Below are 26,732 nucleotides of genomic sequence, written 5' to 3'. Positions count from 1 at the left end.
CTCAACCCGCTCTAAACCGCTTCAATCCGTTCTAAACTTCTTAAATTCAAAAGCTTGTAATTTGTTTTAAAAAAAACAATATAAATACAAAAATAAAAATAAAAATTTTAAATTGAAAAAGTAAAACATAAAATATATCTATTATATTTTAATTTATATTAGAAAATTTTAAAATAAAATATTTTCTATTATTTTAAAAATTATAATATAAATTAAAATTTATAATATAAATTAAATATTTTCTATTTTTTAAAAAAAAATTAAAATATAATTTTAAAATAAAATGTTTCAATTTATTATAATATTATGATGCTTAATATTTTTCTATTTATATAAAATATAAATGTTGTTAATTTATTATTTAATCGTTGTTGTATTTGGTGGTTAACCAGTCATAATAAGTATCTCGTAAACGCACCAATTTCTAACCGCAATATTGTACATATCTCTTAAAATCGCTTAAAACTGCAACCATCCGCAAACTCCCGCAACCGCTAAGGTTACACCAGTCACTCACTAAGTGTAACACTGAACTTAAATTTTGGTCTTGTGTGACAAAAGAACTTGTTCTAACCAGCCGCACTTGGTCAGTTGGTTTACTTACTTTCACTCTAATTTTCAATCCAAGTTTCTATGTAAACTTGTCAATAACCATGGTCATTACCTTAAATTCACCTCTTGTAACCCACATGAGCTATGAAAACACCTCTTTAAATCAGACAACATTTATTTAACCGTCTATTATTACATGCTGATATTTGAGGTAAAATAAACAAACAAATGTGGCCTACACGCTGCCAATTTAAAAGGGCTTACTCAACTACAAACTAAACCCTCTATCTACACCGATTAAATGATACATGATTGTATACCCTTGAGACTTCAACCATACAAAAAGAAACAAATGAACAAATACGACTTTAAGGACGAACTAATCTTCATAATTATCTACAAACCCCACCTCATTCCTGTTCTGTTCCTGACTAATCCTTCTGCTTCTCCATCATATTTGTTCTTCTTTGACGACTGACATAATGAAGACATAGCTTTTGCAGACACCACCCTCCTCACCAAAAGCTTCCACTTGGTGTCTTCACCCATCCTTTTGTCTTGTTCTACCCTTTTCTTAAATTGCCTGCTCCAAAAAAAAAAAAAAGTTGACTAAGACACATAAAATTCTAAATATCTGCAAATATCTACACAAAGGTCCACCATCAATTCTCACAGCAATTTGCAAAGTTTCTAAAGGTGGGTGACAACGAACTAGTGTCAACGTAAAGCCAAACCAGATGTGTCTCTTTCAAAAAGTGAAACTTTTTTTGTATACTATCAAATCAGTGTTGATTTCTATATGAAGGAATAATTAATTTCAAAAGAATAATTTTCTTTCTAAAAAAATGAATAATTAATTTCAAATTAACGCAAAACTTTTTTCAATCGATAAAAGAAAACGTTAGGAGACATACCTGCAAAGAGGGACGCGACAAGATTCTGGCTGATCACATATAGAAGAATGGAGTCTTAGGAGTTGAAGCATCCGCTTGCAACGAAGACAACCATTCTCGTTACTCCTTTTCTTGCATACCGCAAAATGACGTATCGAAAGCTGGAGGCCGTAACACGTGGAAACCGCCTCACAAGGCTTTGACTTCCCCCCAAACGGAACAGTCGTTGACTTGTTAACGCCTACAATGTTTGTTGGACCGACCAATGTACAACCTTGGGTGCATATATGCTCTATACACTCCATTGCCTCGTTTAGTTGCATGTACAGATTCTGCTCCTTTTTATGCCTACGTCTTCTTTTCTTCCTCTGCATTAAATCATCATCCAACACACAAATCACAAAAATGTAACACACCAGACCGAATAAACCAATTTTTTTCTCAAAATTTTAATTAAAATAATAATTATATATTTAAAATACATATTTGCTATATTTTTATAAGTTTCATTATCTTTTTATTCCTTTTGGTAGTAACAAAAAACACATATTATGTATTTTAAAACAACTAAAGAAAAGATGAAATAGTTACCGATTCGGAATCGTCGATGAACTGGAGGATATCGAGCTCAAGAACAGGATCGTGTTCCTGGAGAAACTTCCATCCTTCGGTCTGTTCAACAGTCTTAAACTGCGACTGTATAAGACGCATAGATTTAAGACAAACATCTGGAGCATCACAGAGCCGAGCTAGCTGGAGAACGTCGACAACGTTCTCCGCAGTTAAACCATCAACGACGCCTCTTGAGCAGCGTTGCTTCAGATTCGCCACCATGTACACGTGAGACAACGCTAAAAGATGGATCCCATATTTCTCCAACTCATCCTCCGTCAAACTACGCGTGAAGAAAAACAAAGATACAAGAAAGTACTTTTAGTCATTGACCAGGTGTTTAAAGAAAGATTCACGGTTTGAGATTTAATTATTTTTAAAATTAATCAGCCGTTGATTATTTCCACTTGTGTATAAAACGTTTATATTCTACCATCAGATAAGAAAATATATGTTTGATTTTGCAGTTAACCAACCTAGAAGAGTATAGGAATCTGATGAAGACTGAAACGGCATCGCATGGAACGCCAAGAATCTTGATGGCTCTCTTAGCTCCATAGCGTTGGTAACGTTTCACCGTTTTCTTCATGATGTTCATTAGTACTGGTGAAGCCGAAGCCTGCATTATCCTATCCATAAGTTAAAACCGAACCAAACCGGAAATATTTAAAACCGAACCATTTTAAGAAAAAGAACCAAACTTATACCAGAATACCGGAATGAGCCGGAATCCGACGGTTGCCTGAGGTAACGATAGTAACGTCTGACGCCGTTAGATTATATGAAACTTTATCGGTGATTAACGAAAATCCGTCGTCTTCTGACGTGGCGGTTACGGCCATCGCTACAAGGACAGGTTCCATTAATTGGAGAGAGAGTTTTGAAAGAAATAGAAAGATGTGGTTGTAAGAAAAAACTTTGGTACATTTCGTAATATATAGAGCTTAGCGAGCTGGGACCCATACTCCAACCTTTTAGTGCCTACGTGGCGTTTTTATAAATATCTTTTGCGTCTGTCAAGTCTTATCAACACGCTCTTGAGCTGGCGCGTGATCTTTTTCACCAAAATAAATACAGTATCTTTTTTTTTATCAGGCTACTAATATTTTTTGAAAAATTATAAAATTACTCTTTTTATTTTATTTTCACAAAATAGCTTTTAACGAAGAAAATAATCAAAATAATTTTATTCTAAGATTAACTAATCTACAATTAGAGTTTAGAGTAGGCCTGGGTGTTCGGTCCCCCCGTCGGATTCGGTTCGGTTTAAACGGGTTTTCGGATTTTCGGATGTAAGCCTAGAAGTCCCATTCGGTTTTTTAAAATTTCCGGTACGGTATCGGTTCGGAACCAACCGGGTTCGGATCGGTCCGGATAAAGCTCAGAAGATCCGCTTAAACCCGAAATTGAAATGGACCCGGTTCGGTTTCGGGTTTTGAAACCAAAATAACCAAAAAATCCCAAAAAAAACCCGAACTACCCATTCATTAACACACCAAAACAGAACAAACTTTACTCTAAAACTTAGAAAGATACTGAAATTGAAAGCCACATAATAGTACTAGAGTATTAGACAACATGAATTAAACCATAAGCAAATCAAAATGCTCAGTCGATTTTGCATCTCCCCACTATGAAAATACAAACGATCGTTAACAGCTTCAGATTCATCTTTTTGTTATGGTTTCTCAATCAAAAGATGATGTCAAAACCACCAGTAAACATAAAAGCACATATGTAAGTGAATAATAAGAACAAGAAATTACAGATAACAATGAAAAATTAAAGAGAAAACATGCATATAAAAGATGAATTAATGAAAAAAGCGAATCAAAAGACATGCAAATAGAAGATGTTTCTATTGATTTGGAATCAATTAAAAATTTCCAGAAAAACCGAAGAAGAAGAAAGAAAACTTATGAACCTGTGATTGATTTTGATTCTTCTAATTCTCAGGTAAAACATGAGACAGAGAGACAAAGAGATTTATAGTTCCATTTTATTATTATAAGATTGAATCAAAAAACTTTGTTCTTTTGGGATTAGGGTTGGTGGCCGAAAGGAAAACGAGAACAAGAGAGAGAGGAAAATACATAGAAATTATGTAAATGTAACAGCATATAACATAAAGAATAACATAAATCATATATAAGATCGGTTTAGCTCGGGTGCTTCGTTCGGACTCGGTTTACAACCGAACCGATCGGTTATCCGAAAGCCAAGAGGTTAAGACCCATTCGGTATTTAGCATGGATCCGTTACCGATCCGAACCCGCTACTTCGGTACGGGTAAAGGTATGGGCTTCGGGTATAGTTATTTTCGCTCAGGCCTAAGTTTAGAGTTAATGGATGAGATTTTGGAGATGTGTTTTCAAATTTTAAAAAATAAAAATTAAAAATTTCAAAATAAAAATTAAATAAGTTATTTTGGTCATTTTCTTTCTTTAAAGCTATTTTTGTGACAAAACTTAAATATGACTATTTGAAAAAATTGTCCATATTTTTTTGCTATTTGTTTTCTGTCGGAAAATAAGCATTTTTGGATAAAAATCTGAATGTTAGTGTAGATCAATCTTAAAGATACTTGATAATGAACAAATAAATTATTTTCAAATTTATATTTTCGAACAAAGAAAAATATTTTAGAAAGAATATAATACTATTTGACTATCGACAGATATCTAGCAAAATAACCATTTGAAAAAAGTTCTAGTAACTAAAAGTTTCCTATTAAGAAAACTTATTTTTAAAAACTATCCATTTGATTAAGATTATGTTTTTGATACATTATGAACAGTAAGGTTTAGAATTTAGAATTTATAAAAGTATATGAAATATTACAATTTTAAAATGTAACTGGAAACTAAAAGGTATGCACAATTTCGTTTCATTTAACATTTTCCAAAAAAAGAATTGGATTAGCATGTATTTGTTTTAACATCTTACTATAGCCGACGGCCCGACGTAATGTAACATAGAAATCACAAGTTCGATCGACGGTGTAGGACTGCATTTTCCAAAATATATAGCTCAATATTTTTTAATTTTTTCCCTGAAAAAGTGACTTATTATAAGGATGCTTTTGTTTGTGATCCAGAAAACAATACTACGTTTTGTCCATGTAGGCAGATTTTATGCTTTCTTGTGAATCCTATGTGGAAAGTGAAATAACCAGACCAAAACATGGGTTTGTCGTTAAAGGGATATTATTTTCTTAAATCTAGAAAGGCCGGTTATTGCAATAAACCGACCTTTGCCTATTCCCAAGAGCCACCCTCCTCATCCAACGTGCCATTTTGTTCTCTTCCCTTCTTACAAGCCCTCTTGTATCACCACTCGTGGTCCTCTTGTTTATTATCCATTGCGTGACACAATTTGAGTCATGATACACTTTTTTTATCTTTCCTTTTACACTGAAAGTCACTTACCACTTCTGAAACACTTTCTGGTGAGATCTAAATATATTTTTGACAAATTTATCCTTATGAAAAATGGCAAATTGTAGATGACGAATTATGGATGACGAATTGTGACGAATTGTAGATGACGAGTAACTTGTAAATATATGAATCAAAGAAATACAAAAAATATGTACGACAGTTTACTTCTACTATTACATATTTAAAATCATAAAAAAAAATTGACATGTACGCAAAATATGTAGACGAATAATAAAATTAAAAAATGAAAAATATGGATTAGTGAAAATGTGAACAAAGAAGTACGGATCATTGGAAATGTAGATTCATAAATGTGGATAATATAAATATGGATATGAGTTCATGTGGACACTATTTTTCTATAATGTGAACAAAATTCCGTGGATGATTTTTCATCTGCTAATCACCAATGTTCTTCAACTTATAATATAATAATTTATGTATAAGATATGTGAGATCACATCGTCTTGATGAATTTGAACAGAGAACGACAAAGCTTGAAATCCCAAGCTCGGCACAATGAAAAAGAAGAATTATGGCAGATTGGAGTGGTGAGCACGAGTTTTAGAGGACCGCCTTCGTCACCACCACAATCGAGTTATGGTTCCAACTCTCTAATGGTTTTATCTTTCGATCTGATGTACACCGATCTGCTGGAGACTTCTTCGATGACCACATCCAATCCAACACAACTAGCTTTTGATCTCCGATAAGACAGCTGTGATCGAGCTCCAATGGATAAGACAACTCCTGATTTGTTGATGTCAACATCTAATCTATAATTCTATTATCCACGTTTTGGTGTCCATGTCCACATTTAATTTTGGTTACACATTAATGTATATAATATATATATATATATATATATAAATAGATCTTAAAAGATAGAATTTTATATATAATTTATTATGATAATTATTTTTATTTAATATATATTAGAATTTGAGATAAAAAATAAATGAAAACATAAGGTGTGATAAGAAAAATAATAAAGTGCAACAAAAAGAAGAGAAAATTTGTGTGATGGGAATAAAGCAAAATGTTCTATTTTCTTTAGTCTAAGGTCATAAGAGTCCTTTCTACAAGGAAAAATGTGTCTAAAGTGATAACTGTCTTGTAGCGTAATTGATACTAGACTTTGATCCGTGCGAGTATTTAATTTGTGTTTGTATTTAATGATATACTAGGTTAAGATCCGCGCCTTACGCGGAATGAACATCATATATATAAATTATTTTATATATTATATGTTTATAACATATTATGAAATAATAAATATATATTGAATAAAAAAAGTCATTATCTACTACTTATATAATTAAATTGGTGCGAACATATAAATAAATTTTATAAATCAAAAAAATATTTTTTCTATTTGATCTGATATTTAATTAAATTTAAATGATAGTAACATATATATGGTATATTTTAATATTAATATTTATTAAATGATGCTTTTTGCTCATATTTTTATATGGCATATAGTTTAATTTAAAATGATACATATATTTATATATCTTTTATTTTTGATACTTATTAAATGATACTTTCAACTTATATTATTTTTTAATTATTTGTATCATGTCATAACAAAAGTTTTAAATCATAGATCACAAAATTTGAATGTGAAACTTTCAACAATTTTAGTAATTTATACTCGTTTTTAAAAATTCAAAATATAATATATAAATAGTTTTTTTAATTTTTATTATATGGTTACTATGATTTTTTTAATTTATTTTAATAGCTTAAAATTAAACAAATATAATTATAATACATACTTATTTTTATCAAATCTTTATTATTCAAAATCATTAATTGTCATATATATTTTAGCCACATTAGACAATTTCGTAATCTTATTTAAGGAAATAATGAACCACATTAATAATGTATTTATTGTGGTTTAATAAAAGGCTTATTATATATTTAGATGGAACAACATATTTCTCTAAGGATTCTAAGAATCATTCTAGTGATGACACGTGACTACAAAAAAATGTTGCAATGTTTCTCAAATAATATATACGAGATTCGTTAATGTAGTCATATTTGTAAATGTAAATGTTATATTTGTACTTGATTTTATATTTTAGCATTTTAGCGCAAAATGTATCATCGATATTAGGTATTATATAAAAATCTAACATTTATAGTAAGATGCATGTCTAAGATATATAGCTAACAGATTTTTTAAATAAAAAGTACAAAATAGACAATTGTGAATTAGCATGCTATTTATAAATGAAACATTAGTTATAATATTTGTAAGAAAATAAAATTATTGTTAAACTTCTATGAAATTTGGAACATATACAAATTAAGATTGAAAATAAAATGAAATTATAAATTTGATGTAACTGATAAGAAATTATAAATGGGTTTAAATTTGTGTACATTTAAACCACAGCCTTGCAGATGTTGGCTTTTATTTTTGTAAATAAATATATATTTTGTCTAAGTGATAATATGTATTTTAAAATTTTACATGGTTAAATAATTATTTAATAACATTTATAAGCATAATAATTTTTAAGTTTATATTCTTTTAAATTTTATTTTATCATGTAAACCGTCAATTGTATTACCACCATTTGTTGAATATGATCCTTGCGTCTATACAAATGTTTTATTTTGTTTACTTGTGGATCAAAATTTTATAATAATGTCTAATAAATTATTTTATATGGTAAGTTTGTAAATAATTATAATGGTGCATGTAATATATTTATATTGGTAAGAAGAAAAATTTGTTCAAAAAAAAAGAAGAGTAACGTGAATTATGGGGGAGAATCAGACAAAAATATAACTTATATTGTTACATAAATATTTTGTGTATATTATTGATATTCATGAATGTTTATAAGTTAAAATATTAATATTTAATTGATTGTGAATTTAATTTAGGAAATATTTTATTAATTTTTAAAAAGATATGAAAAACATAGAATTATGAGTAATTATTACTTCATTAATTTTGGAAAAGACAAAGATTACTTAAAAGTAGGTTCATTTAATTATTTCAATGATATTAGGTGGTAAATATTGTGCAAATTTAAGGTTGATCTTAATTTGTACTTCTGTTTTAATAGATTAGACTAGGGGTATTCAATCCGGATATCGGTTCGGTTTAGGTTCGGTTTAGGTTCAGTTTTTTTGGTTTTTGGTATTTCGGTTAGTAAAATATAACTACCATTCTAAATCCATATTTACTTCGGTTCGGCTCGGTATATATACCGTCGGTTTTCGGTTTATTCGGTTTTATACCAAAAAAATATAATTATTTAGTTTGAGATTATATTATATGAATTTTAGAGTCATATTGTCAAAACAATCATTTATTAAAAATATATTACATGTTCAAATAAATGAACAAAAAAGTAAAAATGCTTCTACCATCAAACAAAATAATCAAATCTATAACTAAAATGAAAGCTTGAAATTTTGAAAATAAAAATATGAAACAAAATTTAGTGTTCATTAAAGTCATGCTTTTTCAATTGAACACGAAACTCTGTTTGTTTACAGATAAGAAAAAAGTTAGTGAAAATTTTTCATTAATTATTGTCCATCAAATTTATAATCTTCATATTAATTTAGTGAAGACTAAAATAAATAAAAAAGATCAAAAGAAGACTTAGAAAATAAGATGTCTAAATTGCGATGTATTGTTATTTAATTATAGTTCAAATGTTTTACAAATTAAGGTTATTTATTACTATAAAATTATGGTAATAGTTATTAACACAAATTTGACTTATGTAACAAATAGACTTGCATGTATTGTTATAAAATAGATACATATTTACATGTTTCTACTTTTAATCAGTTTTATTTGGTTTATTTGGTTTAATCGGTTTAATGGTTATATACCAAACTATATCCAAATCCTACGGTTTTTATAAAATTATATTCATTCGGTTTATATGGTATATACCAAAACTAAACCATATTGTCTATTTCGGTTCGGTTCGGTTCGGTTTTACCATATTGAACAACTCTAGATTAGACGTAAAAAAGTGTCTCTAGAGGTAAAAATCTCCATAATTTTAGGTTTTATATATTAGAATATTTCCATATGACGATAGAACGTTTTTTTTGGTCTAGGACGATAGAACGTTCTTATCCCTTTTGATTATATTAGCATAGATACCCATAAGATCTTATTTAAAATAGTTTCACCTCCTCTCATCTTATCAAACATTTCTTTCATCGAAATTCAGACAAATGAATCAAATAATATATTCTCTTTTCAACCATTTTTGTTTTCTATGAATAGCATATTATCGTAATGCAACCCATCAATACTTGACTTTTGATTTCGTCTATCAATATGAAACAAAACCTACTAAACAATTATATATGGTTATAATCAAAATTTTCTGACAGCTACTCTGTTGAACTATCATGTCTAACCAATTAAAATTGCATAATGTTTAGTAGTAGAGGTATTTTATATTCCGAAAGTATACATCGAATATACTATATAATTATGTACGCTATGGAATACTTGCGTATTGTTCACATTATTGGTGTTTTTCACGCAATACATATTAAAATATATTTTTCTTTTGAAGTACACCCTCTGTTTCAAAATACTTTATATTTTAGTGAATACACAAAAATTAAGGCATACTTTTTTTCCTGAAAAGTAACATTAAAAATATAAAATAAAACTAATTCAGCCAATCATAAAAACAACTATAAAACATTATTGGTGACACAGTTTTCTGTAAAACTAAAACTAATATACAAATATCAAAATATCAAGTATTTTGAAACATTTAAAACTCTCCAAAACATCATCTATTTTGAAACGGAGGGAGTCTATTTTAGTTTTCAAATCGTCATAATATAGCTTTATTTATAATTTTATAAGTGATTTTGCTTTCCATAATTTGTAAAAATGCGTCTAAAATCGAGAGTAAGTAGAAGAAGCAGGCTTCATGGTTGCCTTTGTAGGTGTATCTTGGCTGAGGAACAACCTGATATAGGGGAGGACAAGATCGGTTTCTGTGGCGCCAGAATCAGGATACTTACTCTCGTTTTTTCTCTTGTAAGAATACATGGGAACAACTGCGTTTGCGGAAGAATAAAGTCTCCTGGTCACAGGTTATCTGGTTTGCTCAGGGGTACCACGGTTTTCTTTTATCACTTGGCTTGCTGTGCTGGACCGTCTTTCAACTGGAGTTAGAATGAGAGTGTGGAACGTGGAGCAGTCTTGTGTCTTCTGTGGTGAGAAAGATGAAACTCGAGACCACATGTACTTCGCGTGTCCTTACATGTATACAGTGTGGTTACGTATTGTTGGAAGAGTTCTAGGGAGCAGTATAACGCTGGATTGGAATGATACCATGACTGGTCTACAGGGTAACACCTTCTCAGCTATGGACTATGTTCTGATCCGTCTAGCGTTCCAAGTGACAGTGTATCTAATCTGGAGGGAGAGAAATGCTCGCCGGCATTGAACAAGTTTGATGGGAACATAGAAGATGTGTCGATATATTGATCGAACCATCCGTAACCGCATTATTGGGCTCAAATATGGAGCCGCACACAAGTATGAGGATCTCTTGCGATGTTAGTTCGCTATCTATGACTGAGTTTGCACAGTGGCATTTGGTCTACTAATGATCGTTTACTCTTTGCTGCTATATATCTTACCTTTTAACCACTTGTAAATGACCATATTCTTTCATTCTTATAATCAATTTGATATTTTATCCAAAAAAAAAAAGCGTCTAAAATGACATTTTATGGATCTTCAATATCATACTAAAAAAAAAATGCAAACCACCTATTAAATTTGTTGGGGGGAAACCTATGGTAGGTATATCTTGGAGATAATTTGTCAAATGTATATAAGGATTGGAAGATTAAAAAAACCAACAATGTATCTGTATGTAAAGAAGTGATGTGATCATTTGTCACTAACTTGGATAATATTGTCATTCTTGAAGAGACAGAGAAAAAAGAGAGAAAAAGAGGAATTGTATACTTACAATTCTATTATATGCTTTGCAAATAGAATAAAGTACTACAATATTTACTGTACCATTACATATTAAAGATAGAAAAAAAAATGGAAAAGAAGGTGAGAGACTGATAGAGCTAAGAGCACACTATACCATTAGTGAAAGGCTCTCACCCAATCTCTCACACCTAAAATAATAAAAGTACATAGAAAAGAGGAGAGAGACATAATAATCACCAGAGACGATTCGAAACGTTCAACTGTGTTGAAGATACTTTTTTTTGTATTACTTTTCTATTGGCTAAAACCTTTTTGTTTTATAGGGTAAAGACGATTCTACAAGTTTTGATCGATGTTGGTGCTCTAAGGAGAGATGAAAAAAAAGAGAGATATCTATACTATTAAAATAGAAGTCACAAGTTCTTTTCATGTGTGTTATTTTATTTTGCACCATGCCTTAGAAAATTACTTAAATAAATTTTTGTATACATATTTAAATTATTTTAATTATTCAAAAAAGATCAAATCCATATTCCCATATTTTATCTGAATTACATCTGAATAACATTTTCATATCTTTTTATTTGAAATATAACTATATATTTCATTTTTCATTAAAGCAAACATTTTAAAGTATTGAAAATACAAGTATAATCTTAAGGAAATTAATATCTAAATTAATATTAATTGAACACAATTTATCGTAAATATCACATAATATAAAATTTTAGTTAGTGTTCATGTTTTAATAAGAGGGTTATCACTAATAATTTGAAACAATAAATTAAATTACTGCATACAAACTATAAAAAATTTATATTTGAAAATATTATATTAAACTTATAGTAATATTGTAAATATTAAAATTATATACCACTAATCATGTAAATCAAATATTTATATGTATAAAAATAAAAATAATCACCTACACAGTTGTGCAGATCAAGATCTAGTTATATAATTACAATTCTATTTAGTAAATATAATAGAAAACAATACTATATTATTGTAACATTACATATTAGTAAGAGGGAGATTATATAATTATAATTACATTCTATGTTTTTATATATAATATAGCACAACAATTCTCATTAAATTTTATATATTGATTTTTATAAATATATGTTTGTCTTAAAAATTCAAATAGAATCATTAATTTTATCTACGGTTAACAAGTCATATTTGATTATTCATATCAATCAATCAAATATATAACACTTTAAAAAAAATTAATAATCAATAAGAATATTAATAATAAATTTTCAACTATAAAATTGAACTATGTTTTTATTTATAACAAAATATGTTTAAACAAATCTAACTAAATCCTACAAAAAGTTTTAAATGTTTTTATAAAACAATGCATTATTTAATTTTTTAATTAGTAATATAATATTACTACAAACTAAAGTTAATTTATAAAAATAAAAAATAAATAAATTCGATTATGTATAAATTTTATAGTTATAGTCCATATTATATTAAAATAGAAGTAATATATAAACTAAAAATGATAAAATTAAATTAAATTGATAAATTAACCTATTTTATTGAAAAAATTTTTTTGTTTAAATAAATATTTATCATTCACCTTTAAAATGGGTTAGAATTCGTAAACTATGTAATCTTTTTAGTGGGAATTCATGTTTAACACTTTCATGATACCATTATTCATCTTTACCACCACTAAAAAGACATTTTCAAAAATATTTTCTTCATTAAGTGACAAAAGACTCTTATACCATTGTACTCTATATATATAATAAATAATTATTTAAATAAAATATACTATTGGAATAAAATATACCATTATACTTTTTCAAATTCGATTTTTTTATAAAAACAATTTTTGGATTTTTTATTCAAATTTTTTTTTTCAAAATTTATTTTTGAAAATAAAAAATTACATTTGAAACTATTTTTAAATTTATTTAAAGTTTTTATTTATATATTTATTAGAATCCTAAATTTCACATTCCAAAAACTCTACCCCACCCCTCAACTCTAGACCCTAAGTCTAAATTAGTTAAAACTAGGGGTATAGATATCTTTTACCTTCAATAAAAATGAGAGTAAAAGTGGTTAGTGTAAACATGAAAAGTGGTAATATGAATGTAGTATATGTGATAATTTCTCATCTTTTTATACAAAAGTAAAATTATGAACATATTTAAACTTTTATATCTACAACTATATATATTATATTTTTACTTATTTTGCAACTCACAACAATATATAATCAAAAATTATTATATAAGAAAATATGATAGTATATAAGTAAACTTTAGTTTATGTATTATTTACAAGATATATTATTAGAAACTTTGAAATTTTAATAATTTATTAAATATATTAATTTAAAAATAAAGTTAACTATAAATTCAACTTATGTTTTAATTATAATAATATATGTTTAAAAAGATAAATATTATGAAAAAATATATTTTTTAAAAATGAATTAGTTTAGTAATATAAATAAAAATTCATATAATCTTCCAAACTTATAAATAGTTATGTAACTTTTTAAATTTCTTTCACCAAATATACAATTTTAAAAACAAATATTCCAAACAAGAATGATAATATTCAAATTTTACAAAAGACAAACTCATAGATGCTAAAGTATTATTTTTTAAAAGGTAATACAAAACCAATTATGTTGTAAGAATAGAAAATAAAATAATATTTCGAACTTTTAATTTAATAACAGAAAATAAGAAAAATTAATACCATAACATCCAAAAATATACTTTATCGTTAAAATTTACTAAAATAATATGAAAGATGCTACTATGTATAAAACATACTAAGCTATATTATTTAAATAAAACAATATATTTATGTATAGAATCCCAAAAATATAAAATGTTAAAATATATTTTTAAAACACAACATGTAAATCTAAAATTTTCTAAGCAAATATCCTTTTTATAATATAACTAAATAAATTTTTAAAATATATTGTCGTGGTAATAAATAATAACAAAATAAAAGTATAAAATCGATCACTATATATTAGTAATATCGAATAAGAAGCCTAAACAATAACATGATAGAGCTACACAATAAATAACATTAAAATAGATATCATATATTTAAAACGTTTATGATAATATTAACGCTATATATTTATAAAATAGAAAATACCCGCACGAATGTCCGGTTCAAACTCTAGTAATGCATTTATTTTTTGCCCACTACTCTATTTCCACTATATAATTGATTAAAATTGAAAAATGAACTCTATCATGTGGTTATTTCACTTTTTAAATAAATTTTAAACTGAAGATAACGGTTCTAAATTAATATACAGACGACTGTCTTCTATAATCTATTACCGCAGATTTTTTATACTAATAACTATGGGATGCATCTCATTGGTCAAACCCAAAACTTAACTTTACCCATTTTAGTTTTCATGCGTCATGTGCAGCAATATAAACTTAAATTTAAATTATATATAAAGCAAATGTTTTAAATATTTTAGAGTTTTTATTTTTACCAATATTTTGATTTAAATCTCTTGATTTAACTAAACATACAAATTAAAGCTCAATTGAATGTCCAAAAAAAAAAAAAATCCATCTATAGACTGCAACTCCCTGACTTAATCTAGGTATTTCCATAAATTCAAGATAGTTCCAAACTAATTTAAAATAGAAAACATATTTTCTAGCGCAAGTTTCACTTTACTGGGATTTGTCCTTAGTTGAGTTTTTAACAAGTTGGGGATATATTAACAAAAACAAAAGTTGTTCCTTGGACACTTTAACTAATTATGTTAATTGTAGTTACACCATTTTGATTGCTTTAGGGTTTACTCCTGCAAACGTCATGAAATTATCTTATACACAAGTTAACTTAATTTAGTTAGTAATTGTTTGTCGGATATAAAATTCTGGACGAAATTTGGTCAACTGTGTTGATCAAACCTATATTTTTTTTTTGACAAAGGGCTTTTTCATAAAACCTATATATATAGCTAATAACAAAAAAATATTTCGGTAATATTTATAGATATTATTGCTTTATCTTAAACATAAGAGTAAAAGTTTTACAAAATCTTTACAATAGAAAATGATATATATTATTTTGTATAAATGTAAAAAATATTTAATTAACTAAAAATTAATTTGACAATATTATCATTAAAATTTTAAATTTTCAGTGACAAGAAGTAAACAAAATGTTAATTCTGTATATTGATTCTATTTTAATAGAACATATACAAGATTTTTTTTTTGTAACTTTTTATAATAGAATATATACAAGATGTTGTAGAAGATAATGTTGGTTGGGATATTTTTTGAATGAATATTAAACTTTTATTTATATCAAAAACTTCTTTGCGATAGATGTGAAATTGTTTTTGAAACATTTGGCAAATCTTAAACAATGATAACTGAACCATAAACCTAAGTATTAGTTAGGATATTAAAAAAAATTAATTTTGAAGATCCAAGTTTATAGGGACATTAAAAAAAATTATGATCTCTTAATTGGATACAAGTTTTCTCCAAAATGACCAAATACTTATAATGAAGATTATTATTCTATTAAAACAAAAGTTGCATTGTTGAAAATTCGAGTACGACAGTTGACCATATCTTAACTGTTGGCCGTTGACTTTCCGTTCCTTAGACTTCGGAGCTAGCGACGCTCGAACTCAATAAAAGCAATTTGATTACTTATCCTAATATAAAATTCCAAAGTCTAACACAAATTCCAAAGAATGTAAAGAAATAAAATTGCAGTAATAAAAATGAATAGTTGTTCTAATTGATAAGATCTTGTACAATCTTCAAACAACCAAGTTGAAAGCATGAGAGATGAGGTGAATATCACTATCCAGTGCTCAACAAAAGCAACAAAGTAATCACCAAATCTCAAAAAACTCAGTTAAGATCACATAATCTTGTCCAAAGACATACTTTCATGACACCTTTCATGACTTTGTTTGCTTCTGGTGTTGATTGCAGAAAGTATGGACTGCCTTATCATTAACCAAAAAAAAATTGTGTAGAAGAAAACTTAAATGTTCAAGGTTTAACATTTTGAGGTCTTTCATGTAACTTTTTTTTTGTTATAGTTGTATGAAAAAAGTTTTTGACTATGATTTTTTCATACTTGTTCTATCAAATTTAAAATGTCATTGAAACAAAGACCCCAAACCCATATATAATGTATATTGTTATGTTTTGTGTCAGTGATACTTTCCACGTCTCACCTGTTCTTGCTGCAAAGTATCAAAGCCACCAAGGTCTTTAGAGTAAAGCGGGGCAAGAGATTCTAAGCTTCATAGGTGAAAGCAGCATTAGAGAAAAAGCTTTTCATATTTCTGATTTTTGTCGACCTCGAAAGCTACAACCCAAAAAATAGAGTAGTGAGTTTCATGACATTATGATTAATGTGACGAGAGTTATAGGGAATCCATATTAATCTCTAATGTGTTGTTCCAGTTGTTTTAAGGGTTTGGACAAAAAATGTGTAAAGTTGAAGAAGGTAAGCAATTCACAGGTCGGCTTTCAAGATTGGCTTGAGTGATGACTGAATTCGTAATGAATAATATCATTAAAAAAGTGTGCCATATGTGGTTTGATGAATGATGCTTGAGTATTGTTTTATAAGAAAACTGTAGAATCAGATATTGTGAAGAATATATTATGCTAGTGTTATCTAAAAAAAATGGACTGCAGATTTGAAGTGAAAATAAGCAGAGAAACTAGATCAATGATTAAGAATATCATTTACAAAGAAATCTTCCACAGTCTCCACTACAAGAAGACATGAACTTTCCTTCACTACGTTAAGAAAAAATATGCACAGATGAATCTTAAAAACTAACCAAAGAAAATGAAACAATGGAATATAATAGACATGTCAAAAAGGCAAGCATAAGCATAAGTATTGGAGTTGTCTTAAACAAACATCATGTTGTTATGTCTTGATAACCCTAGAAGACATAACTCGTCTCTTTTGACACTTGATCATCTTAGCTCCTTTTTCCATTAGAAATTTAATCACTTTTTTAATCAGATAGATTTGAAATATAGTATTTATTTTTGGGAATATATTTTCCAAAAGTAACTTTACGCATTACATTAAATTTAAAATTTAAAAAGGTTATTGCATTACAAGTTTTGTGATTATTTGTAATTTTATGGAGTTTATTTGATTCAGTAATTTCTATATGTGAAACCGATAAAGTTATTTTAAAGGTAATTATCAGTTTTTTCTACAATGTTTACACAAGATTATAAAGAAAACCTAATGGATAGTTTGATGATAACACTCTATTATCCGTCTTTAGTACTTTCTAACACCTTTGTAAATCATAGAAGTAGAGTGATCATCACAAAACTTATGGGAGCAGTGGCTGAAGGTATGGACCAGACCAGATCGTTTGCGTTGATAAGATTGTCAATGTGTGATGTTGAATTATGTCCAATTGAATTAAGTGTTGAGTTCACAATGATTATGCTGGTAACATATGCATGCATATATGTATCTATGTGCATAAAATAGTCATGGATTCCTCCTATGCATTTGATATCAAGCAAACAAATGTTCATCTAATAGTATTCAGTTCCTCCTTGGACTGGAATGAAGTTTTCCTTGTTACTTTGTAGTACCACTTCTCATCATCACACATAACTCTTCATAGTTTATTCTTCCATCTTGCATTAAAACTGATTTTATTTTCGTCTGAAAATTGGTTATATAAATGAAACTTAGTATTGACTTCAGCTATCATTTTGATGCTAGCTTTATCTCCCATACCATAATATGTTTTAAGAAAAAAAGAAAACCTTAGATATTTACTACAAATGGTGGTTTGCTTTTTCTTTTATAAATCTGGAATAAATATTACATTCTTAGAATGAGAAGGATAAGTGGATGTGAACACAGACTACTGAAGCAATTAGAAAATGAATGACAATTTACTCCCTTTGGTTTCCATGGCTATATTGTGTAACAAACATTCTGCAAATTCTGGTGATTGGGTTGCTTTATGAGGAAGTAGTCGCCGGTTGGCTTCTCAGAGTCTCTTCTCTGGTAACTTGCACTGATTTTTTCACATGTCACTTTGATTGTGTTATTTCGTCACTGTCCCGAGAGTTCAGTAATATTTTAAAAACCTTCTCATCTTCTTCCTCAAGCATCCTCTACTTAAACCTCACGATGAAAGTTTTGAGAAACTTAGAACATAACCGAAGGTTGGATTTTCAGCACAAATATTTTTCAAAAAAAAAACAATGTAAAATTGTTTAGCTAACCAATCAAAACTGTAAATTAATGACAAAAAAAAATTAGCTGTCATTGAATACTCTTTGATATTCTAATGTCATTCTATTCTGGCTACGTCTATTAGCATAATAGAAAATGTTCTTTCTTCCCAAAGATGTTATCTTGAATCTAAGCAAATATAAGCCGATGTATATTAGGGTTATATGGAGATGAGACTGAATTTCTACTTCTTTGCTAAGATGATGTTCAATTTGAAATTGGTGAAGTAGGGTCTTGGAAAGAACCATGTTTCATATTTGCATATATGTGTGAGAACTTGATGAGAAAAACAATAAAAAGATTTGAATGAAGGTTAAATTTTGTTTGTATAACATGAACAACAAACTCCAACAAAGTAAACATAACAACAAAGATAGGGAAATGAATGAAAGTTATACTGACATGCCTTTCCCTAACAAGACAGACGTGACCAAATTTTCCTCGTTCAAGAAGCTTCCACTGAAAAATCACTCAGATTTCATCTTACAGAAGCACCTGAAGTTCCTGGTGATCAAAAGTCAATACAAAATGATTGATGAAAATAAGATTGAGGTTATGATGATAGAAAACCATATTCTTTCAAAGGCAAGCACATTAAGGGAACCCAAATAAAGTTATACCTCTCGGCTAAACGATACTGATGCAGAGTATATGTTGATTTTCATAAAGAAACTGTAACATCTCTGTGTTTTTATCCTTCTCTTCATCATGGGTTAGCAATAGCATATACTCTGTTTCTCTTTCGTCTCGATCTCGTCTCCGTTTTCGTGTATTGCTTTGTTACATTAAACAGTTCTATCATCAAGCTCAGCCTTAAACTCCAAATTTAAAAATGGCATAATGTTTCCAAAACCCTATGCAGTCGAACCAATAAGAGAAGAGAAGGATGGACGCAAATACAGAATGAGAAAGTATGGGAGACGGAGAAGAGAGAAGATACGAAGAGGATACAGTGTTTGAAGGAGAGCATGTATAACTTTCAAGGCTTTTCTTGTGGCGTTATTGCTTTCTACCAACAGGTAATCAAAAGAGAAGAGAAACTATGTCATGAAATAGCAATTTTGTAGAGGAGGAAGATACCTAATTGTCAAAGGAGACCTGGTACTACGATTATCACTTATCAGCCATTCCAAATTCGATCTAGGCTTCGTTGTTTCGGGAGTAAGTTGAGGCCATGTAACTGGTGGATCGCTCACTGCCGATGTATTTTGTTATTTTCTCTCCACTGCAGATTTGTTGTTTTGATGGTCATTGCCTGCTTCTTTTATATTGTTTTGGTGAATTGTGCAGAAGGAAAGGAGAACTGATCATCGATATGTATAAAGTGAGAACATGTGATATGGAAACAGTTCCATGATTCTTGATTGTTGCAGTAAATAATATTCTCTCTGTTTTAATAGATGATGTTTTGAAGAGTTTTTGATGTTTCAAAATACATGATGTTTTATATTTTTAAATTAGTTTAACTTTTATTGAAAACAGTGTGACCAATAATGTTTTATAATATTTTTTTTGATGATTAGCTGAATCATGCTTATTTTATATTTTAGTGTTACTTTTTAGAAAAAAATGTATGTCTTATGCCTCCATCCAAAACATCAACTATTATAGAACATAGTGAGTAAATTTTATGATATAGGCTTGTGGGAGCCTGACGTTACAGCTGAGAAACAAAGAAAGTGAAAAAACATATGTGATTTATCCGATGAACGAAGTCGATGAGTCTTTTATTGATATAATAGGTTTTGCAGATCATTTGGACCATGATATGGGCTTGTAAAACAAATTATCAAAAAAATTAAGAAGAAACCAGTTAGATAACTTTTGAAAGCTACGATTAGATGACAATAATGGTAGTGAATCATTTTTATTGGTTGAGAATTTTTTATTGATGTGGACATCCTCAAAACTTGAGTGATGTAAAATTCTTGCGTTCAACCATATATGTTCAATTTTCAAATATTATCTAAATAAACAATGTTTGGATTAGCATTCAATTAAAAAAAAGCAATATTAATTAGGGAAATTTGATCCATAACAAAAAAAAACTTTATTTCACCAACTAACCATAGTATTTCCTCTCTCTTCTTTCTGTTTCTTTATCCTCTTAGTACAAAATTAATATTTTTCCGAGTATTCTCATTCATCAAATTAACCAACCCTATTAATTATCCACAACCACTTTCGAAGAAGTCTAATATAAATAGGCCTAGAATCATGGGTCTATACTGGATCCGGCCCATGTAGATAACAAAGAGTCGCCACATCGTCAAATAAGTCTCTCTCACGACAGGCACAAGTAAAAATAAATAAAACTGAACCTGCCTTGTTGGATCCGATGGCTCCTCCTTCGTGCGAGACAGCGACCGTACGAGTCCTTTGCCCAAAGCTGCTTCTCTCTTCTGGGAACCAACCAGGAGCTCTCCAATGGCTCATTGGTTCCCCATTCTTCCCGCCTTTCACCGTCGTCTCCACCTTCCGATGCATCCATCAGTCTCCTGATCTCGATCAAGAATCTGGTAAGTAGAAGCCGTCTTCCACACGGGTCTTGCCATTAGCTTATCTAGAATCGAACTCAATTGCATGATTCTTGTTTTTGATATCGAAAGATCAATACTTTCTAATGGATCATCGTTCTCTTAGATCAGTTCTAGTGTTCTTGAGTTTAATGTGAGTTCTCTTGTGTTCACTGTTCTTGTATGTATTAGTAATCTTTGTTGAATGACTATAAACAAGCAGATGATCTGCGGAAGTTGTTACCGAAAGGTTTTGAGGTCATTGGAGGTCTGATAGTTGGGGACTCCGACGCTGAGAAAAGCGCGCTTGAGGCGGTCAGGGCAGCTCGTAGACTGCGTAAGAGTATATCTGAAGGTGGAGAGTTAGATGACGAGAAGATAGTTGGAGCTAGTGTGGATGCAGGAACCGGTGCCATTCACTTCTTCATCTCTAAAACCGAGAAGTTAGCAAAGCTAGAGCCTGTTGCCTCCATTGTGTATGAGGAAGATAAGTCTGGAAAGTATCTATGGGAGAATGGTTGCTTACTTCACTGTGAGCTTCCCATCAAGTTGCCTTTCTATTTTCCCGCAAGCTCTCCCTCTGGTATAATCTCAGTCTCTTTACTTTCTTTTGGCTCTATTTATATTCTTTTTTTTTTCTCAAGTTTAGTGATGTCATGTATGTTTCCACCAGAATCGAAGAAGATGTTTTCAGAAGCTGTTGATGCAGTTATTACTCAGTTTAAAGAACCAAATGTTGTGTACATAGCCGAGACCTTAAAGAAAGCTTCTGGAGATGTTCCAAAGCCAGTCGTCCTCCGCGGTAAAGATTTTGGTTTTGGTGCTGATGCGTCAAACATTAACCGTCTGCCTGCTGCCGAAGACCAAGTATCTGACATTATATCATGTTCACATTTGTGTCTGAACAGCAAACCTGCTGCACTAGTAAATTCAGCAGAGGTTAGTAATACATATACTTGGTATTGCTGTTCTTGTCTCTACTGAAATTTCTTCTTCATAGAATGCAGATAAGATCCAAATATCTCTTATGCTTAATAGATCTGAAAAATCTCCAACCTCTGGTGCCCCTGTTGCAGAATATTTTCCAGGTAATCACTTGGAATGTAAATGATTTAAACTCAAATATGCTTGTTCCCTGTTCTCATTTCTTAAGTTGTTGCTTTTCTCACAGCTATGGAAGAAGCAAGGGTCATTGTTGTTGATTTGAATCTTGATGTACTCACTTATGCACCCAAGGAACTACCACTCATGCACGCAGTCTCTAACTTAGTTATCCCTGCTCTGGTTGATCAGCTATACTCCCTGAAAAAGATTATCTTACCACACCTCTTGATGGAACATCCTCAGGTAGGATATCGTTTCTTTTATATCCCTTTCAGTATTCCCCATGTTGAGACGACATGTTTTTAGTTATCTTTTCAATCACCACTCGTTGAATTATATGTAATCGGTTTGTTCTTACAGTTGCGTATTTATCACTTCAATCCACCTGGAGTGTTACATCCAATAACAACTATATACGAGCTTAACTATGGAGAGACTGAAATGAAGCAAGGTAACTATTGTTATTACGTTCAAAAGAGAGTTATGATAGATAGAGTCATGCTAAAGTTGAAATGATACATAATCCTCTTTTTTTTTCTTAGTAGAACTGAATGTATCTATCGGAAAGCTTCAGAATCATCAATTTAGCACTCTGCCATGTTTTTGAACTCTCAAAATTTACTGTGGGTGATATTATGATGTTTAATTTACATATGGCTCTTGCCGTTGACTTTATTTGCAGTCGATGTTAGGAAATCTCTGCACATGAGGCTTGGTCTGCCACTTGACCGTCCCCTTCTGAGAACTGCTAATGCATTGGATCTGTCTGTCAATGATGACTCAAGGAGTAACACAAAGAAAAGAGGTAGATAGCTCTGCCTAGTTTCTTATTTATCTCAATATTTTTCCACAGGCTCTAATTGTTAATCAACGTGGGCATTGTCAGGCTCCATCCAGCTCAAAGATGTGCATATCGGAATCCCTAGCAGCGGTGGTTAGTATTATTAATCTATGCCTTTGTCTTTCTTATTTCTTTGCTCTATTTATTCATTATATTCAATTTGCAACGTTTAATGCAGTATCGGAGGGTGTGGCATCTGTTATCCAAGGCTCTTATGAGTATTATCATTATCTTCAGGATAGCTTTGATGACTCGGTATATCATTTTCTCATTCTTCCATGGTGTCAATAGAATAACCTGATACTGATACAATATCTTGTTGTGCTTCTAATATTAATTCTATATTGTTGTTTAGGGATGGGGTTGTGCTTACCGATCATTGCAAACTATCATCTCATGGTTCAGACTTCAACACTATACATCAATCTCTGTACCTTCACATAGGCAAGAAACAGTTAAATTTTTTTTCCTGAATAAGAACTCATAACTCCTCTTCATAACTTGATCTTCTAAGTACCATTCTTGGATGTTCAGGGAAATACAGCAGACACTCGTGGAGATAGGTGATAAGGATCCTTCATTTGTAGGATCTCGCGAGTGGATTGGTGCCATAGAGCTGAGTTTCGTGTTGGACAAACTTCTTGGTGTTAGTCTTCTACTCTAAACGTCCTTTGTCTTTCAACATATATATATATGCTAAGAAGGAATCTATTTCAACATCTACTATTGAGTATTGACATAAAGAAACTGTTGGGTCTTTTTTTCTCTATGCAGGTAAGTTGCAAAATCATGAACTTCAGATCTGGATCCGAGCTCCCAGAGAAATGCCGTGAGTTAGCTCTGCACTTTGAGACCCAAGGAACTCCAATAATGATCGGTAAGTCAAGCCAAATCACTCTGAATACTTTAACCTTACACAAGCTAATCCTTTAGAATAAAACAAAAACATTGATGTGAATAGCCTCCAAGATAGTATGTATTTCAAAAGCATAAGTGACACTTAAAACCATACATATAAAGGATCTTTCCACTAGTCGTTAATGTGAGCTAAAACCTATAAGAGGAATGTGAGGACATCTAGACTGATGAACTCAACCCACATCACAAACTGTATTGTAATGGGAATTGATTGTTTCAGGAGGTGGTGTTCTTGCATACACGCTTTTGGGAGTGGATTACGATGAAGGAAGCGGAGATTGTGCGTTCTTGATCTTGGATCCGCATTATACAGGTGGTGAAGATCACAAGAAGATAGTGAATGGTGGATGGTGTGGGTGGAAAAAAGCAATTGATAACAAAGGGAAGAGCTTTTTCTTGCACAATAAGTTTTACAATCTTCTCCTTCCTCAGCGTCCTAATATGGTTTAATCTTTTCTTCATATTTTCTTACACACCAACAATTACATTTTTGTTTTGTCTAATCACAGTTTTGTTATTTTCTTAGTGTACTCTTGTCCCTCGAGATAGTGTGCAAAATGAAACTTTCAGTTGTTTACAATAAAAATAAATCAAACTGAGAGATTAAGCAATTAGTTCAAGGTCGATTCATGATGATAATCGTACAAGCAATTTAATCATCCTTGGAAAATATAAACCACATTGACTCAAACTAGCATCCTCTCTAGTCTCACTTATTTAATAGTTGATCATAATTAGTTTGTACTTGTAGCCATTGCAAGCAGAAACTATCTGTCTCAAGCAAAAGCTTCTCTACTCTCACTTACTCACCTCTTACTCCCCAACCAAAAGTGACTTGATGATCTTATCAGTCATACCTTCCACAAGAGGTAACAAATGTCCTGATCCTGAGATTACATGGTAACGAATCCATGGAAGCTTTGATGCTATATAACTCTGAAGCTTCACTGGCACAAACCTGTCCTCATCACCATGCCATAGATGAACCGAGCCATTTTTGTTCGGGAACGGATCTTTAAGGTCTAAAGGATCGAACTCCCAGCTTGAAAATCCAACATTCAAATCTCGGTGTAGGCTTTCGTATTCACCTTGTTGTCTTGTGTATCCCTGAAACAAAAAAATATAGAATCTTTTAGCAAAACCACACAAAGCTTTGTGAAACTAAACAACTATGGATGTGCTTTGTACCCGATTTGGACTGACGAATCCGAGCTTAGACAAGACCTCCATGTCCTGACGGGAGAAAATGATGGGGTTGCCAGCGATCACATTGGAGATTGGGAACCATTTCTGAGTGTTCCACCAGTATGTAAGCCAAGGAGCATAGTGAGCTACGCGAAGTGACCACTGATCTGCAGGATACATAAGAGAGAAAGCTTCTCTTGTTATGTCTCCTGGCAAGTTTCTCCACCAGTAGTTAATCGCTGGTGCTACAAGCGCTGCTCCTGCTAACCTGTTTACAAAGTCCATAAACTCAGAGCATCAATTCAAACACATGTCATAAACCGTACCTCAGAAGAACCAAGTACCTGTGAGGAATGTACTTAAGACATGCCCAAGTGATTTCACCACCCATGGAGAGACCAAAGACATAGAAGTTAGGTCCTAGTCCTAACCCATCAGCCAGCTCTTCTACATCCAATGCTATGCTTCTCGGTGATCGGTTTGGGTCAGGATCACTCTCTCCATAACCAGGACGGTCGAATGACACAGTGTATATCCTCAACTCCTCCACAAGAGCCTAAAGTATGATGCACAAAGATATTAACTCTTGACTTCACCAAAGAGACAAGTAGTTTTGACAAGCTTGTGAGATTTTTGCGGGAGAACTTACGGGCGATAAGAAAAAGGGGAAAGGCGAGTCGAGCATACTAGAATCGAAGCCGTGGATGTATATGATTTTGAACTTGGCTTCGTCTCTATGAACTCCGTGCTCCTTGTAAGCCAAATGTCTTCCGTCTCTCAGTGTGATCCTCGGTGCTGTCACTGCGGCTCCGTCTGGAGAGCCGACGGTTTTTGGCGGTGGTGGTTGGATTGACTGATAAGCCCATGCCAAAGTTCCCACGAACAACACCAGGAGGGTCGTCTTCAAGAAGTCTGCATCATCGAGGAAGCGAGTCTTTTAATAACATTTCCAGATTACACAAGTTCGGAATGCTTAGTGTGACCTGTTTCTTGGTTTACAAGTTAGTATTGATGGGTAATTAATTAATTATTGACTGCTAGGTCCGACCAGTTAGAAGTTAAAGCACCTCCAAAGGATCTATATATATAAATGTTCGCGTGTCCCATTTTATATTTAGGACCAAAATAAATGAATGCAGTTAAGAGTAATTGAACCCAACACCTCTAGCACTGGTAATTTCTCTTAGAACCACTAGGCTAAAGTCACTTTTTATAAATATGTGACCACGAAAATACTTATTATCGTGTCAGCTGGAAGCCCATGCTTCTTCTGGTGTGGCCAGGGCCGACACTGAACTGACGTCAAGATGAAGATCGTGAAGTACAACTTTGCTCCAAACAGTTTTGGCAAGTTGCCAAATTTGATAACTTGATGCATATAATATATATCAAAATACATTTGTTGTA

General features: G+C 30.9%; 3 protein-coding genes across 4 annotated transcripts; 1 reads left to right on the top strand and 2 right to left on the bottom strand.

The window, feature by feature from the left end:
• Positions 1 to 695: 695 nt before the first annotated feature.
• Positions 696 to 2,989, bottom strand: LOC103873153 (BTB/POZ and TAZ domain-containing protein 2). 2 transcript variants are annotated; one of them, XM_009151579.2, is made up of 5 exons: positions 2,765 to 2,989; positions 2,534 to 2,676; positions 2,037 to 2,340; positions 1,467 to 1,813; positions 696 to 1,135 (listed from the first exon to the last, which is right to left on the bottom strand). In XM_009151579.2, exons 1-5 carry the CDS (start codon positions 2,918 to 2,920, stop codon positions 949 to 951), a joined length of 1,137 nt encoding a protein of 378 aa, XP_009149827.1. In that variant the 5' UTR covers positions 2,921 to 2,989; the 3' UTR covers positions 696 to 948. The 2 variants fall into 2 exon arrangements, with proteins under 2 accessions (XP_009149827.1, XP_033129049.1); XM_033273158.1 differs by having other exon boundaries at positions 2,534 to 2,686; positions 2,765 to 2,967.
• An 18,045-nt stretch (positions 2,990 to 21,034) lies between these two features.
• Positions 21,035 to 24,737, top strand: LOC103873152 (probable Ufm1-specific protease). Its single transcript, XM_009151578.3, has 13 exons — positions 21,035 to 21,280; positions 21,501 to 21,860; positions 21,951 to 22,216; positions 22,278 to 22,365; positions 22,449 to 22,624; positions 22,742 to 22,832; positions 23,064 to 23,186; positions 23,268 to 23,315; positions 23,401 to 23,477; positions 23,578 to 23,666; positions 23,757 to 23,868; positions 23,997 to 24,099; positions 24,361 to 24,737. Exons 1-13 carry the CDS (start codon positions 21,100 to 21,102, stop codon positions 24,588 to 24,590), a joined length of 1,944 nt encoding a protein of 647 aa, XP_009149826.1. The 5' UTR covers positions 21,035 to 21,099; the 3' UTR covers positions 24,591 to 24,737.
• A 2-nt stretch (positions 24,738 to 24,739) lies between these two features.
• Positions 24,740 to 26,236, bottom strand: LOC103873151. Its single transcript, XM_033273084.1, has 4 exons — positions 25,975 to 26,236; positions 25,670 to 25,881; positions 25,329 to 25,593; positions 24,740 to 25,247 (listed from the first exon to the last, which is right to left on the bottom strand). The coding sequence occupies exons 1-4, from the start codon at positions 26,008 to 26,010 to the stop codon at positions 24,954 to 24,956; spliced, it is 807 nt and encodes a 268-aa protein (XP_033128975.1). The 5' UTR covers positions 26,011 to 26,236; the 3' UTR covers positions 24,740 to 24,953.
• Positions 26,237 to 26,732: the final 496 nt, after the last annotated feature.

Source organism: Brassica rapa, chromosome A06 (genome assembly GCF_000309985.2).
Source record: "Brassica rapa cultivar Chiifu-401-42 chromosome A06, CAAS_Brap_v3.01, whole genome shotgun sequence".
In the NCBI taxonomy this organism is placed as follows: domain Eukaryota; kingdom Viridiplantae; phylum Streptophyta; class Magnoliopsida; order Brassicales; family Brassicaceae; genus Brassica; species Brassica rapa.
Note: the sequence above shows the minus strand (reverse complement) of the source record. Positions and strands in the feature narration are given on the sequence as shown.

Excerpts from the sequence above, each read along its gene's own strand:
- LOC103873151 (XM_033273084.1), bottom strand. The coding sequence starts at position 26,010 with ATGCTCGACTCGCCTTTCCCCTTTTTCTTATCGCCC. Across the intron at positions 25,882-25,974 it reads TCCCCTTTTTCTTATCGCCC|GCTCTTGTGGAGGAGTTGAG; the intron begins GTAAGTTCTCCC and ends ATCATACTTTAG. Across the intron at positions 25,248-25,328 it reads GATTCGTCAGTCCAAATCGG|GGATACACAAGACAACAAGG; the intron begins GTACAAAGCACA and ends TTTTTGTTTCAG.
- LOC103873153 (XM_009151579.2), bottom strand. The coding sequence starts at position 2,920 with ATGGAACCTGTCCTTGTAGCGATGGCCGTAACCGCCACGTCAGAAGAC. Across the intron at positions 2,677-2,764 it reads CGGCTCATTCCGGTATTCTG|GCTTCGGCTTCACCAGTACT; the intron begins GTATAAGTTTGG and ends AGGATAATGCAG. Across the intron at positions 1,136-1,466 it reads TGTCGCGTCCCTCTTTGCAG|GCAATTTAAGAAAAGGGTAG; the intron begins GTATGTCTCCTA and ends TTTTTGGAGCAG.
- LOC103873152 (XM_009151578.3), top strand. The coding sequence starts at position 21,100 with ATGGCTCCTCCTTCGTGCGAGACAGCGACCGTACGAGTCCTTTGCCCA. Across the intron at positions 22,833-23,063 it reads AGAGACTGAAATGAAGCAAG|TCGATGTTAGGAAATCTCTG; the intron begins GTAACTATTGTT and ends CTTTATTTGCAG. Across the intron at positions 23,478-23,577 it reads AGGATAGCTTTGATGACTCG|GGATGGGGTTGTGCTTACCG; the intron begins GTATATCATTTT and ends ATTGTTGTTTAG.